The 13,917-nt window shown below is 38.2% G+C and overlaps 1 protein-coding gene across 1 annotated transcript; it reads left to right on the forward strand.

Moving 5' to 3' along the window:
- LOC109850506 lies at positions 11,976 to 12,919 on the forward strand. The gene is made up of 2 exons (XM_020420524.1): positions 11,976 to 12,308; positions 12,381 to 12,919. Exons 1-2 carry the CDS (start codon positions 12,044 to 12,046, stop codon positions 12,590 to 12,592), a joined length of 477 nt encoding a protein of 158 aa, XP_020276113.1. The 5' UTR covers positions 11,976 to 12,043; the 3' UTR covers positions 12,593 to 12,919.

The following is a 13,917-nucleotide window of genomic DNA, read 5'->3' on the forward strand; positions in this document are numbered from 1 at the left end:
AATACATAATACATTCGACCTTTGTCTATTTACAAAGTTTCATGTTTTCATTATCGGTTGATCGATTATGCCTCTGTAACAGTATGTTATGCGATTTTGATGCAAGATTTTTACTTCCTTTTGCCATAAGTATAATAAGAGTATTAAGGATGAAACACTTTATGAATTACGTGGAAGATTAACTTTTATGTTGCATATTTACAAGTAGTTAAGTATATGATTGTCAAGACTGAATCTGGTGTATATTTCAATAGTGTTTTTGAAGTCTTTTTGTGCAAAAATTTTGATGCACTTGTTTTGCTAGTATCTGTTCCTCTTATTCTTTGTTTGACCATCATGGTACATAAAAATAATTCGCTCTAGTTAGCATGAATGGACACATTTGCATGCACACTAGTTAGCATGAATGGACACATCTGCATGCCTACCATTTTATCAATTTATTTAATTGATTATTCCAGTTAATTTGGCACCCATGAGTCCATGACTGGTGTAAGAGACGTACTTTGTTTATGTGTTACTTGTCTTCATGAGTCCATGACTGGTGTAAGAGACGTACTTTGTTTATGTGTTACTTGTCTTCTCATATATGATTAGATTTTTAGTTTGTAGGAGTTTTCGAATTAAAGCCAGGCTTATATTTTCTTTACACATTCCATATCTGGTAAGACTAGGGCTGTAATTCATGCCATTTTTACCTGTTTATACTATCAGTCTTTGTATCAGAGAGGAATAGAGGGGAATGGCTTGTAAATTATAGGAAATTTATAGAGCCATTAAAAAAGTTCAATAGTGTCATGAAGTATTTCTGAATAACCATTAACACCATAAACTTAAGTGTGAAAATAGAAAATCCATGGCTATAGATATTGAATATCAAACTATTTGGCTATCTTTGATGAATAACATTAAAGTTCTCATGAATCTTCTATATCTTACTTACTGTGTTCAGAATTCGTTATCATGTATGTAAAGGAATACATAGATTCAAAAATTCTTTTAGACATAACAAATAGTAGTACTTTTGTTCGTATTCTGAAAACTAAAACATACCAGCTATCTAGTCTAGAGTATGAATAGACAAATCATCAATCATGAAAAATTGTCATAATATATCAATTTGATGCTTTTGCTTTAAAAATTCTATTTGCTTGCTTGAAGTAAAATCTAAGCCTCATGAAAACTTAAAATTAAGTTGTGGGTTTTAAAGCTCATGTTGGCGTCCATAAGTGGTCCACTTTTTTATTGCTAATTGCACTGATTCTCCTTCTCCACTGAAATTATACAATATTAGTTTCTATCCAAAATTACATTTGTGGTATTTTGAATCTGGCAACCTTGAGTTTAGAAAAAAAAAGGATAGTACAAGCTGATTATGACTTTGTTTAATTTCTACTTGCTTGAGTTTGTGATGGTCATTGATCGTCCGAACATTAAAAATTTTGTGTGAACTTTAATATCAGACTAGTTTACCAGAAGCAAACATTTGAAAGATAACCTTTATGGAGATCTTTAGAAAAAGGAGCTTGATGATTTTGGTGATTATGTGTGATCTTATTAAAATGTGAATATTTCTAATTTCTCATGCAATAATCTTTCGTCCCCATGATTAGTGCATGTGATCTTATTAAAATGTGAATATTTCTAATTTCTCATGCAATAATCTTTCGTCCCCATGATTAGTGCACTGTGATATATAATAGTAATTATTACTTGTCTTTGGCCTCAAACATTCATTTTTACTGGACACCCTTGTGATTTTTGCACGATTATATCTCTTGATTCTTTAAGTATCTTTGTCCAGAAGGCAAACACTTTAAATTTTCTCTCTATCAATTAAGACGTGAAAAATTAAATACCTCAGTGAAAAAGTATTCACTTTTCTGGGCAATTCCTAAAGGATCCATTTGATCTATGGAAGCCAATAATCCTCCCTCAAGCGCAATTGAAAAACTAAATCTGGAATTTTTTTTTCAAATACATGACTAAATATGATTTAGCTCTGTACCACATTATCTAACAGCTGAAACTCTGTAAGCAGAACATTACAGACAATGACAAAATTGATCGAAAAGTTCTTTTCCCTATTCCATGCAAATAATATTATACTCTAGCAGTAGTACATGACCAAGAATTGCACTTAGCATTCTGAATTGATATCTATATTAGTAGTCGTAGAAAAGCATAACCAATTGATGATTAGAAATCACAATGTCAGACTAGTTAATTAGCTTACGAGTTGTGTTTGGAGCACATGCTACAATCAGAAAATTACTTATACGCGTGGACAAGGGGGAGGCTATGAACATAGTAGGAGATCTTATCCTGTAGCCATTTTTGGATTTTAAACCCTCGACTGAATACAATTCAACAAGTAACCTTGTACTCTTACAATAGTACAACTAAAAGCATTATGAACTAATCCTTGCATTAGTAGTTGTTAAAAACACAACCAGCTATTGTGAGAAACCATAATGCAAGTTTAATTGGTTTAGTCGTAGTGCCTGAAGCACATGTCATAATTTAAATTAATATTCATAAGCTTGGACGAGGGGGAGGTAGTGGATCTTATTGAGGTGGTCAAGGTAAACTATTTGGTTTTTCTATATTTGGATTATATGCATTTGTCAGACAATTTTAATTTATCTTGATTTTGCTTTAAACTCTTGTGAACCTATGTGGTTTTTATTCATATGTGTATATTTTAGAATTTGTCTGACCTAAAATACACCATGTTGCGATGAGTTTGAGATTTAGGAAGCCAAATTCTTTAAATTCTGGCATGAGCGATTGGGTCATCTTGGGCAAAATATGATTTGTCGGATTTTCTTAAATTAAATGGGGCATTCAAACCAAATCCGATCAACTATTTATCATAATTTCCCCCCTTTATTTAATACGTGGTGAAGAAGCAAAACATTTCCTATCTGCATATTCTTTATTTACAGTCCATGTTTCTATATCACCACTATAGCATATCTCTATGGGACATCGGTGAAGATACATATATTATTTATGAAACTCCGTTAATAATTTAGTACCTATGGCCCATGTTAGGGGATCAATTTACAATTTGGTATGCTGACTGTATTTTTATTGAAGATCAATTCTCGACATTAGGGGGAGATTAGTGCCCAAAATACAAAATAATGTCAAGAAATTCCATTGATAAAAAAGATCTTCAATATTTATATCCACGTACTAGTCAAACTGAACCAGAAGTTCACATGATAATCTGCTAAGAAAAGAGTAACTAAGCCCCATATTCATGTTGAATATATCATTAATGATTTGGTATACCAAAAGCATATTGTGCCAGAAGCATATAAAACATATTAGTGTAAAAGATAAAAGTCCGCGGCAAACTAAATTATATATAGAAAGACAATCACTCCCATAACCTTCGGAAGAGGCTTGTCCTGAAGACGAAATCCCCAAAAAATTACACGTGCACTTGATAATCATAATATTGGAGATGCGGAACGGCCAAATCCAATTGTTAAGGGAAATGACGAGAATTTGGTTAACATAAAATAAGAATTAAAGTGACCACGAATTTGTGAAAAAGGAGAAATATATAATAGAAATATAAAAGTTGTCGACAACATAGTTGCCTCTACAGTTGCTCTTACTATTTCCGAAAATAATCTGGATCCAGAACCTAAGTCGGTAGCAAAGTGCTTGAAGCACTCGGACTAGGTGAGATGGAAAGCAGCAATTGAGGCTGAGCTGAACTCGCTAAAGTATTTTGAACTTGTAGTCCATATATCCTTACAGGATATAAATGGGTCTTCGTAAGAAAAATAAATGAGAATTGTAAGGTGGTGATATATAAAGCGAGATTCATAGCTCAATGAGTTTACGCAGAGACCCGACATCGATTTAGATGTAAAATATTCTCCTATTAGTGATTGTATTACGTTCCGCAAGTTAATACCTATGGCAGAAACTATGAATTTATATATGCAGTATATGTACGTCATAACCACATTTTTATATGAGTCATTAGACGCTAATATTTTTATATGAAAGTCCCTGATGAACTTAAAATTCCTGAATTAAGAGAAAACGAGAATCGCAACATGTATAGCATTAAATTATAAAGGTTGTTATACGACTTGAAACAGTTGGATAGAATGTGGTATAACCGACTGAGTGAGTTCCTCTTGAAGAGGAGATATGCAAATAATGATGTCTGCCCTTGTGTGTTTATAAAGAAATTTGAAAATGGTTTTTGTATTATATCAATATATATTGATGATATAAATGTTATTGGAATGCACAAGGAGATTACAGAAGCTAGCTCATGCCTAAAGACGGAGTTTGAAATGAAAGACTTGGGAAAAACCAAGTTTTGTCTCGGCCTGCAGATCGAGCATTTTCCCAGAAGGAATTTTTAGTTTTGTCTCGGCCTGCAGATCGAGCATTTTCCCAGAAGGAATTTTTCTACACCAGTCAACCTACGTGGAAAAGGTTTTGGAAAAATTTTATATTGATAAATCACATCCACTTAGTACACCAATGGTCGTCCGGTCCCTCGAAGTGTTTAAAGACCCATTTAGACCCAAAGAAGATAATGAAGAAATATTAGGACCAGAAGTTCCCTATCTGAGCGCCATTGGAGCACTTCTCTATCTCGCAAATTGCACCACGCCTTATATTGCATTTGTGGTGAACTTGCTAGCAAGGTATAGTGCTTATCCTACAAGGAGGCAATGGAATGGCGTTAAACATATCCTTCACTATCTTCAAGGTACAAAAGATCTAGGACTATTATATAAAAGAAACCAAGATATGACATTGATGGGCTATTAGGACGCTGGCTACATGTCTGATCCCCATAACGTCAGATCCCAGACTGGTTATGTTTTTCTCTGTGGTGGTACTGTCGTTTCTTAGTGGTCTGTTAAGCAGACCATGGTGACTACTTCTTATAATCACTCAGAGATTATCGCTTTATATGAGGCCTCACGAGAATGTGTATGATTAAGATCGTTGATAAGACATATTTGTAGCTCGTGTGGTCTAGCGAAAGATGATATTACCCCCACTGTCCTTTATGATGACAATGCAGCTTGTGTTGTACAAATAAGCAGTGGATATGTAAAAGGAACCATGACAAAACATATTACGCCAAAATTCTTTTATCCACATGAGCTCCAAAAGAATGGCGAAATTACCATAGAAAAAGTTGCTCAAGTGACAATCTTGCAGTTTTGTTCACTAAATCTCTGCCTACATCAACTTATGAGAAATATGTTCACAATATTGGTATAAGTAGACTTGGAAGACTATCGTCTTCAGGGGGAGCAAATTCTTAAAGAACAATCCTGAAGATTGGGCCTTGAAGGTCTATCATCATATTTTGCCCCTTTTTTGCTAAGTTTTTTCCCACTGGGTTTTTCTTAGCATAGACTCAGAAGATTGTCATCATCAGGGGGAGCGAATTTTCAATGTAATCCCGAAGATTGCGCCTTGAAGAACTATAGTTGTACTCTTTTTACCTTTTGCTAAGTTTTATCCCACAGGGTTTTCTTAGCTAAAGATTTTTAATGAGGAAACTAATACAACACAAGTTTGGATCCCCAAGATCTATAGTTGTACTCTTTATTCCTTTGCTAAGTTTTTGTCCTACATAATTTTTCTTAGCGAACGGTTTTTAACGAGACAACTGATGTAACAAAAATAATGTATGTATGTCATGTACTCTTTTCCTCGACTAGTTTATTTTTCCCACTGGGTTTTTTCTAGCGAGGTTTTTAATGAGGCATTGACATTTCGAAGTAATGTCCAAGGAGGAATGTTAAAATCTAAAAGACATTTTGTTGATATCTAAAAGACATTTTGTTGATATCTAAAAGATAAAATGTATGTGGACATTACTTTGTATGTAGACTATTAACTTCATGTCCTTTTTTTTCCATCATTTATCTATAAATTGTACGATGTATGGAAATGGATTAGTTGAATAAAATTACAATTTCTCTTCTTCTCTTGTCTCTTATCTCTTGTTTCATTTTTTAGTACATTACAACAATACCTATCTATTTGAATTAGTTGTTTGTATTTAACAATTAATTATTAGTATTGTAGTCTATACTAAGTACAATCATACCTCTCGAATTTAATTTCTTTGCCATACTTAAAGTATTTCAAATACCATTTTTTTTCTAATTGTCAATCATTCACAATAACTTGTCTATTATTCGCAGTGAGATCCTCATTTTCACCTAAACTTGCTTCCTTTTTCTAATATTATCAAGAAACAATGAAAGAAAATCTATATAATTTAGTAAATTTTAATATTAATGAAAATAATATGAAATCTAAAAAAATTAAAATATCAATCTAACAATTAAGATAAAGGAAAGAAAATTTGTTATTTTAATATTAATAAAAAATGCTAAAGATGGTGAAAATTGAGATTTCGAATAAAATTCATGAGCATAGGTATGTTTGAACAAAATTTTCTAAAAGTATACACAAACACACACCGTGGAAAATTATTATTTCAAAGTAGGTAGAAAATAAAAATCATCAATATTCTTTTTATTTATTTATTCTGTCATAGAAAAATTCAGATTTTTCCCGATTATCTTTCTATTTTGTTATCTTTCGTATCTTTATTTGGTGAAATTATTTATTATAGATTATCTTATAAATCTATTTTATATAATTTAGGAAAGATATTTAAAAATTGAATGAATAGAATTTAGGAAGATTTAAGAGATTATCTTTGTTTCTTGGAAAAATTGTGCTCAGGCCCCAAAAGCAGAAACTTCATGTGTTACAGTCCCTTCAACTTTCTCACATGTGGTTCAGCCCCTTAAAATGTGATATTTTGTATTGTAGCTTATTTTTAGCAATTATTACATATCAACTAAGCTAAAATCCTAAAAATAACCTTATCCTCTCTCCTCAATCACTCAAATCCAGCGCTCTCTCATCTCCTCTCTCTCTCTCTCTCTCTCTCTCTCTCTCTCTCGCGCTCTCTCTCTCTCTCCCCTGTTTGGTTCAAAAGTCGCTGCTGTGGAATTCATTATAACTTTGTTCGATTACAACGAATTCGAAAGAATAATCTTTTTATAAGACTTTTTCTACACAACAAATCAAAAATTACAACTCTTGAGAAACAAACACGAAAATCGTCTATCAATTCTCGTTTTCGTGGGACTTTGCCTGTGCCGGGAACGCTTTGGTTCGTGGACCGCCGATTCACAGATCGTGAAGAGGGGGCTTATGATTCTAACTTCGTTATCGAAGTAGAAATTGAAACGATATCTTATCGAAGTAAGATAGTCGTTCTTCTTAAAATCAAGTCGAAGCTTAATTTCAAGGCGTTGCAAGAAAAGAACCCAAATCTCTGCTCTCTCTGCTCTGGAATGCTCTAACAAATGCTCGATCCTCGTCAGAAGTGACCCTAGGGGGGTATTTATAGCCTCAAGGGTCTGTAACTGCAAAAACTTAACAATCGAAGAAGTCAGTACGGCGAGACAGTGTTTACTGTCTCGCTGGGCGAGACAGCGTTTGCTGTCTCGACCCGCGAGACAGTAAATTTGCTGTCTCGCTCAGCGAGACAGTAAATGCTGTCTCGGAAAATGGCAGTTTCTCGCTGTAACTGTTCTCTCACGTTTCAAACTCCGTTATTTTGGCAGTTATCCACGTGATTTTCGCCCATGATGTTTCCCACGTCCCTTGGCAGTTAATGGACACGTGTAGGGCAGTTACAAATGTAGTTTTGACTATTTCAACACTGTCTCGCTGGCGAGACAGCAAAGACTGTCTCGCTGGCGAGACAGTTCATACTTGTTTTGATTTTTCCAAAACAGTATGAAATCCTTTCTTGTGAATTTTTGAGTGATCTTCTCTATGCTTGGGATATCTATTAGCATTTTTTGACGCCTACAGATACCCCCTCCAAAGTATTCCAGACTCATTCTTTTATAGAGGAGCATGGGATACTTTGGATAAGATAGATTTTACTTACGATCCCTTCAATGCTTGGCTGAATAGATCGTATGAAAGGACTTGTAAATGGCTTCAATGTTTAACCTCTTCTGCTGTTAGTCTATCCAGTTCTTCGTAGAATAGCTAACGTTCTCCCGGCGTCGCGTTTATCGCTTGACCGTTGTCGAGATCTTGAATTGAAGTTGATACTTGCTCTTGTGAATTCAGCGTTTACCATTGAATTGGTATATCCATTGAGAATTCCTCAGGTTATCCTTAAGAATATTCAGATTAATATTCTCCAGAAACTTCCTGTTGAGGGTGGGAATACAGTTTAGACTCGTGTACCCATTGGAGTATTCCACTGTTCCATAGTGCAAAACAGAAAAGTTTACTGTCTCGCTCGGCGAGACAGAGTTTTCTGTCTCGCTGGGCGAGACAGTGTTTTCTGTCTCGCTCGGCGAGACAGAGTTGTCTGTCTCGCTCAGCGAGACAGAGTTTCCTGTCTCGCCCGGCTGCTATATAAGTCGGGACTTAGGGTTTTAGGGTTTTTTACGTCGGATTTTGGCGATTTTTTGGGCGATTCTTGGGCGATTTTCGACCAGTTTTCTTCTATTTCTTCTCCTCTTTGTTGCCGACTTGGGAGGTGCTCTTGTTTGGGAAGATTTCACTCAGATTTCAAAGGTTTGTTCTTCCCCTTTTCTCCAAAATTTTGACTCTCCTTCAACTGTGACTGTGCATGCATCATTTCGGTTGTATTTGTCCTATTTTTTGTCGATTTCATGTTCAAAATCTTAACCTTCCTCTTGGATTTCAATGTAGATCACATACTCATCATGTCGCCACGTAGAGCTCGAGGGAAGGGAATCCGACCGACTGTTCAGAGCCCTGAGGAGGCTGCCCCTGCTGCACCCTCACGTGGAGGTATATTTCTTTCACCTTTTCACGAATTTAAATATTGTATTTCGTCCATTCCATATGTATGTTCCTATTTTTGCTTGCAGATCCTCGTTTGTATCCTTTGAGGTACCTTCGAGAAGAGCCGGTATCCTCCTTTGAGGGGATCGACGCTTAAAAGTGTTTGTTTTGCTTTGACAAAACACACTTCATAATACACAGGGGCGATTTTACATCATCCCATATGTATTGAAAGGTTTTGGTATGCCGTTATAATGCCCGCATACCTCCTTTATACATATGGTGGATAGAAAATCGTCACACCTGTTATGAGATAACGACTATATCTTATAGAATGAGATATACCGTTTTTCTCTAAAATTTTAGGATGACACTTACACAATTTATGTGTATGCCTCTTTTATCAGTCCGATTTCCTTCTACCACATTTACTGCTGATGTGATTACTGGCCGGAGTAGCGTGACCCACTCTTATTACGAGGGGATCCCGTTAATTGAATCCTCTCCCCAGTTTAAATCTGATTATAGTGGAAGTGATAGAGAATTAATCCAGCGAGGTAGTTGTCGTGTTCTACGACGATTAATCACAGATGCGCCCTTGATCTCGGAGCAAGACTCGAATCAATGCATAAGGAAGCCAGATTTCTTATTTGGTGACTCGGTAAAAGATCCGAAGATTGCTTTCTGCCAGCCTGCGCAATGGTTGCACCAGAATGGGTCCTCATTCTTATATCTGCCTTTTATCCCCCGGGATCACTCACTATTAATGTTCAGGAATCTATCAGTTGGACGTGAGATGTTCTGGAAGTTGACTGAAAATCACGAGCGTATTCATTGTGGTTTTATTGGGAAGGAAGCCAACCCAGGCTCCAGTGAAAGAGCTCATGTGCGGGGGCTTCATCCGGGTATCTTGGGACAAGATAATATACCTCAGAATGAAAAGATAGTGCAAGCCAACACCGTGAAGAACCGGTTAGCGGCAGCGGGCAAAAGATTACCCAAAGAGACTTTTAGATGCTATGGATGGGTCCATTATTCTGGGGACAAATGGTGGTGGACCAGGATGACCCGATATGTGTTAAACCGCTTTGGGCGAGAGTTAGCAGAATTAGGGTTAGATGTCCCGATTCGTGCCACCATGCATGGCCTACAGAGTAGTGTAGGTCATTTCCTCTGCTTGTTCGAGATCTATAACCCGGACACTAATACATTCTTTACCAAGAACGGGGAACTCGGATTACCACTGCATGAAATGATGCAGGTGTCTGGTTTGCCTATGGGCGATGTTCCCTATCAAGAGTTCTTTCCAACTAGCAATCAGCTGAACAAGATGAAAGATAGCTCAACTGTGACTCATGATACTTTATGGGAATTGACTTGCCATTATCATATAGCCATGGCCGAGATGGAGCCCAAAGCCAGAAAGAAATCTCCTCAGGTCAGCTTAAAACAATTCGCTGACTACCTCTTCAAGAACCTGGATGTCCGTTCGGCAGATGTGTGCGGATTGTCTCCTTTGAGTACGGATGAAATTAACCGTCTGTTAGAGAAAACCAACGCGCAATCTTATACTTCGCGCTCAGAAGATGGATTTTTGCACGGCACTAAGTTCCGCTCTTATCTGTGGCAAGCTGGTGTTCCGATTAGCCCTACTGCTCTGCTGGCGGGTTTTCTAGCCTTATGGTTAAAGAGATGTGTAGTTCCTCATCAGTCCGCAGATGCGATGCCAATGGAAGTGTTGTATCCGGCCGTCCAGCTAGTTACAGGTCGCAAATTATCTTTGCTTCCCGCTATGGTGGCCGATATTCATAGTGGATTACGGCAATTAATCTCCGTGTTTACTCAGGAGAAAAAGAAACCCTCTGCCAGTCTGTCCGTTCCGAAGCTGGAGCTACCTTATACTTATCTGATGACCTGGTTAGTACTTCATCGACCAGATTTAATGGAAGCTCCTGAGACGGCAAATTCTAGCATCCCTCTGTTGCAGAATCTCGAGAATTGCAAATGGATCAGGCATCAAGAACCCGACATAACGAGGCAGTTTAAAATTCACAAGTGTTGGGAATTCTTCCCCTGCTTCCCTCAATTCTCCGGTACCTACAATACTACTTTAGTAGATGCTGAAGACCCAAGGCAGAATCGCACTATCTTGGATGTCGGGTGCTTCAGATGGTTGATGAATATTCGACCTGGATATCTGTTCTTCAGAGTAAGGGATGTTTGCCACATTGAACCCTATCTCCCATGTCGATTCGCCCGTCAATTCGGGTATGATCAGATATATGTCGGCAATCCAAACCGCCACCTTAGCTTTCGAGGTGGACTTATCGATGGTGCGAGGGCTTGGTTCTGGAGCATTGCTGGCTGCACAAATGTTGAATTTGATCTTCCTTTAGAGGCGCCGCCCCTAAGGATGACCTTTCTCTTCTGCAAATGGCTGATAGCCACCAATATTGCCACTCGACGTAGGAGGATATCAGACTCAGAGGAGGAAATAGCTCCACGACAAGCAACAGAACCGCCTCGTGAAGCTGTGATGTCGCCTCGAGGAAAAGAGGCTGCTGAATCATCAAGGAAAGGAAAGGAACCGGCTCTCCCAGTTGATAGTGAAGAGGAGTTTGATAGTGAAGCAACCGAAACTTCAGAAGGGGAAGACGAGAATGAATCAAGTTCTGAGGAAGTATCTGGCCTTCCCGATTCATTCTTTGATAGAGGACTTGTAAGGCCTTCTGTCGCTCCGACCCAACCACAAGCTGCTCCAAAGAAACGTAAGGAAAGAGTCGTCATGGAACATCCTAACCGGATGACGGTAGAAGTTCTTAGTTGCGACGAAGAGGATGAAGAGGATATGGTGCCTCTCATTCGTCGGCAAATATCTCGAACTTCTACTCAAGCTCAAACTCAAGTTTCTCCCCGAGCTGAGTTACGCACCAAACATCGTCATGAAGGTTCTGGTGCACGCCCTCTGAAGAAACAGAAGAAAGCTGTTTCTAAACCGCGCGTTCATCTTCCTGCTGTAGAAGAGGCGTCTGGTCGTAGTGCTTCTTCTGATGAGCAAGGTAACGATTTGTTTTTATAGCTTTTACACTTTTTGACGTTCAAACTTATTTCATGTTCAACTTCTGCAGGGAGTCGAGAGGAAGGAGAATTGCCAGCTGATGCTGCTTCTCCCGGAGGTATGGAAATTGAGGAAACAAGCTTCGTCCAACAAATGCATGATGCTCTGAAGGAAGGATCGGCTGATGTTCCACCCACTCCTGACGTTGATCCATCAGCTGCGGACACAGGTACTGATCTTTCTCCTCTCGGAAGAGAAATCCGAGAAATGAATGAGTCGGACCGTGTGCCTCCTCTAATGACCTGTGCGCTTTCTCTCCTTTTAGTCAAATTAAAAGAAGCAGGTACCAGTAGTGGAGCTCTCGAATCAGCCCCGACCAATGAAGGTAAAATCGATCTTTGTCTTGGGCAGATTCGTCTAAATTTACATGTTATTTATGGTTCCTCATGTTCTTTAGACATCCCGATGCACGAGCCTATTGAAGGAGAAGCTACCCATGCCACCAAAGTCGATGATTTTAATAATTTCGACTTTAATATCTCAGAGGACGACCATCAACAAATCCTTGATTCTCTGTTAGAGAAAGCCTCTGATGCAACTATCGGCTCAGATGTTGGAATTGGTTCAACGGAAGCCGGTCCTTCTGAGAGTAAGACTTTGGTTCTGTGAACTCCACATATATATATACGTATATATTTTGACTTGATTAATCATATAAGTGTCTGAATTATAGGACCAACTGCTGGAGCTGATACTACTATAATTACTGGAACGTCTGATCGGCCAGAGGGTAGCGAACTCGTGCCATGGGCAGGAACTGAGGTTGATTTGCAATCATCAGTTCTTGAGCCTCAACCTTCTACTCCTATGGACCCTATGATGATAGAAGTCACTGTCACTCCCCAGATTAGTCCGGTCGCAACAAAAGCGAGACCAACTGAAGGCGTTGGTACGTCGGCTGATGTTATGCCTATTGCTGGTACATTTTACCCATAATTTTGTTTCAAATTTTGGGTTAACATCTCATTATGCAGCAAAGACTGTCCCGCTGGCGAGACAGCAAAGACTGTCCCGCTGGCGAGACAGCAAAGACTGTCTCGCTGGCGAGACAGTTCATACTTGTTTTGATTTTTTCAAAACAGTATGAAATCCTTTCTTGTGAATTTTTGAGTGATCTTCTCTATGCTTGGGATATCTATTAGCATTTTTTGACGCCTACAGATATATGTGGAGAGATTCCGCAGCATGGCACTGCGATGCCCGTCAGGTATGACCCAATCAACCTTGGTTAAAACTACTTTGGATAAGATAGATTTTACTTACGATCCCTTCAATGCTTGGCTGAATAGATCGTATGAAAGGACTTGTAAATGGCTTCAATATTTAACCTCTTCTGCTGTTAGTCTATCCAGTTCTTCGTAGAATAGCTAACGTTCTCCCGGCGTCGCGTTTATCGCTTGACCGTTGTCGAGATCTTGAATTGAAGTTGATACTTGCTCTTGTGAATTCAGCGTTTACCATTGAATTGGTATATCCATTGAGAATCCCTCAGGTTATCCTTAAGAATATTCAGATTAATATTCTCCAGAAACTTCCTGTTGAGGGTGGGAATACAGTTTAGACTCGTGTACCCATTGGAGTATTCCACTGTTCCATAGTGCAAAACAGAAAAGTTTACTGTCTCGCTCGGCGAGACAGTGTTTTCTGTCTCGCTCGGCGAGACAGAGTTGTCTGTCTCGCTCAGCGAGATAGAGTTTCCTGTCTCGCCCGGCTGCTATATAAGTTGGGACTTAGGGTTTTTAGGGTTTTTCACGTCGATTTTTTGCGATTTTCAGGCGATTCTTGGGCGATTTTTTGTTTGTAGCTTTGTTTGAAAATTCTTGGTCAATATAGTGAACCTTTTTGCTCATTATATTGAATCTTTCTGCTCATTGAGGTTTTTTTTTATTATGATTACTCATTCTTATTTAGAATAAATAACCATAGTACTTATA

This window comes from Asparagus officinalis, chromosome 7, assembly GCF_001876935.1.
Source record: "Asparagus officinalis chromosome 7, Aspof.V1, whole genome shotgun sequence".
In the NCBI taxonomy this organism is placed as follows: Eukaryota; Viridiplantae; Streptophyta; class Magnoliopsida; order Asparagales; family Asparagaceae; genus Asparagus; species Asparagus officinalis.

Excerpts from the sequence above, each read along its gene's own strand:
- LOC109850506 (XM_020420524.1), top strand. The coding sequence starts at position 12,044 with ATGGAAATTGAGGAAACAAGCTTCGTCCAACAAATGCATGATGCTCTG. Across the intron at positions 12,309-12,380 it reads ATCAGCCCCGACCAATGAAG|ACATCCCGATGCACGAGCCT; the intron begins GTAAAATCGATC and ends CATGTTCTTTAG.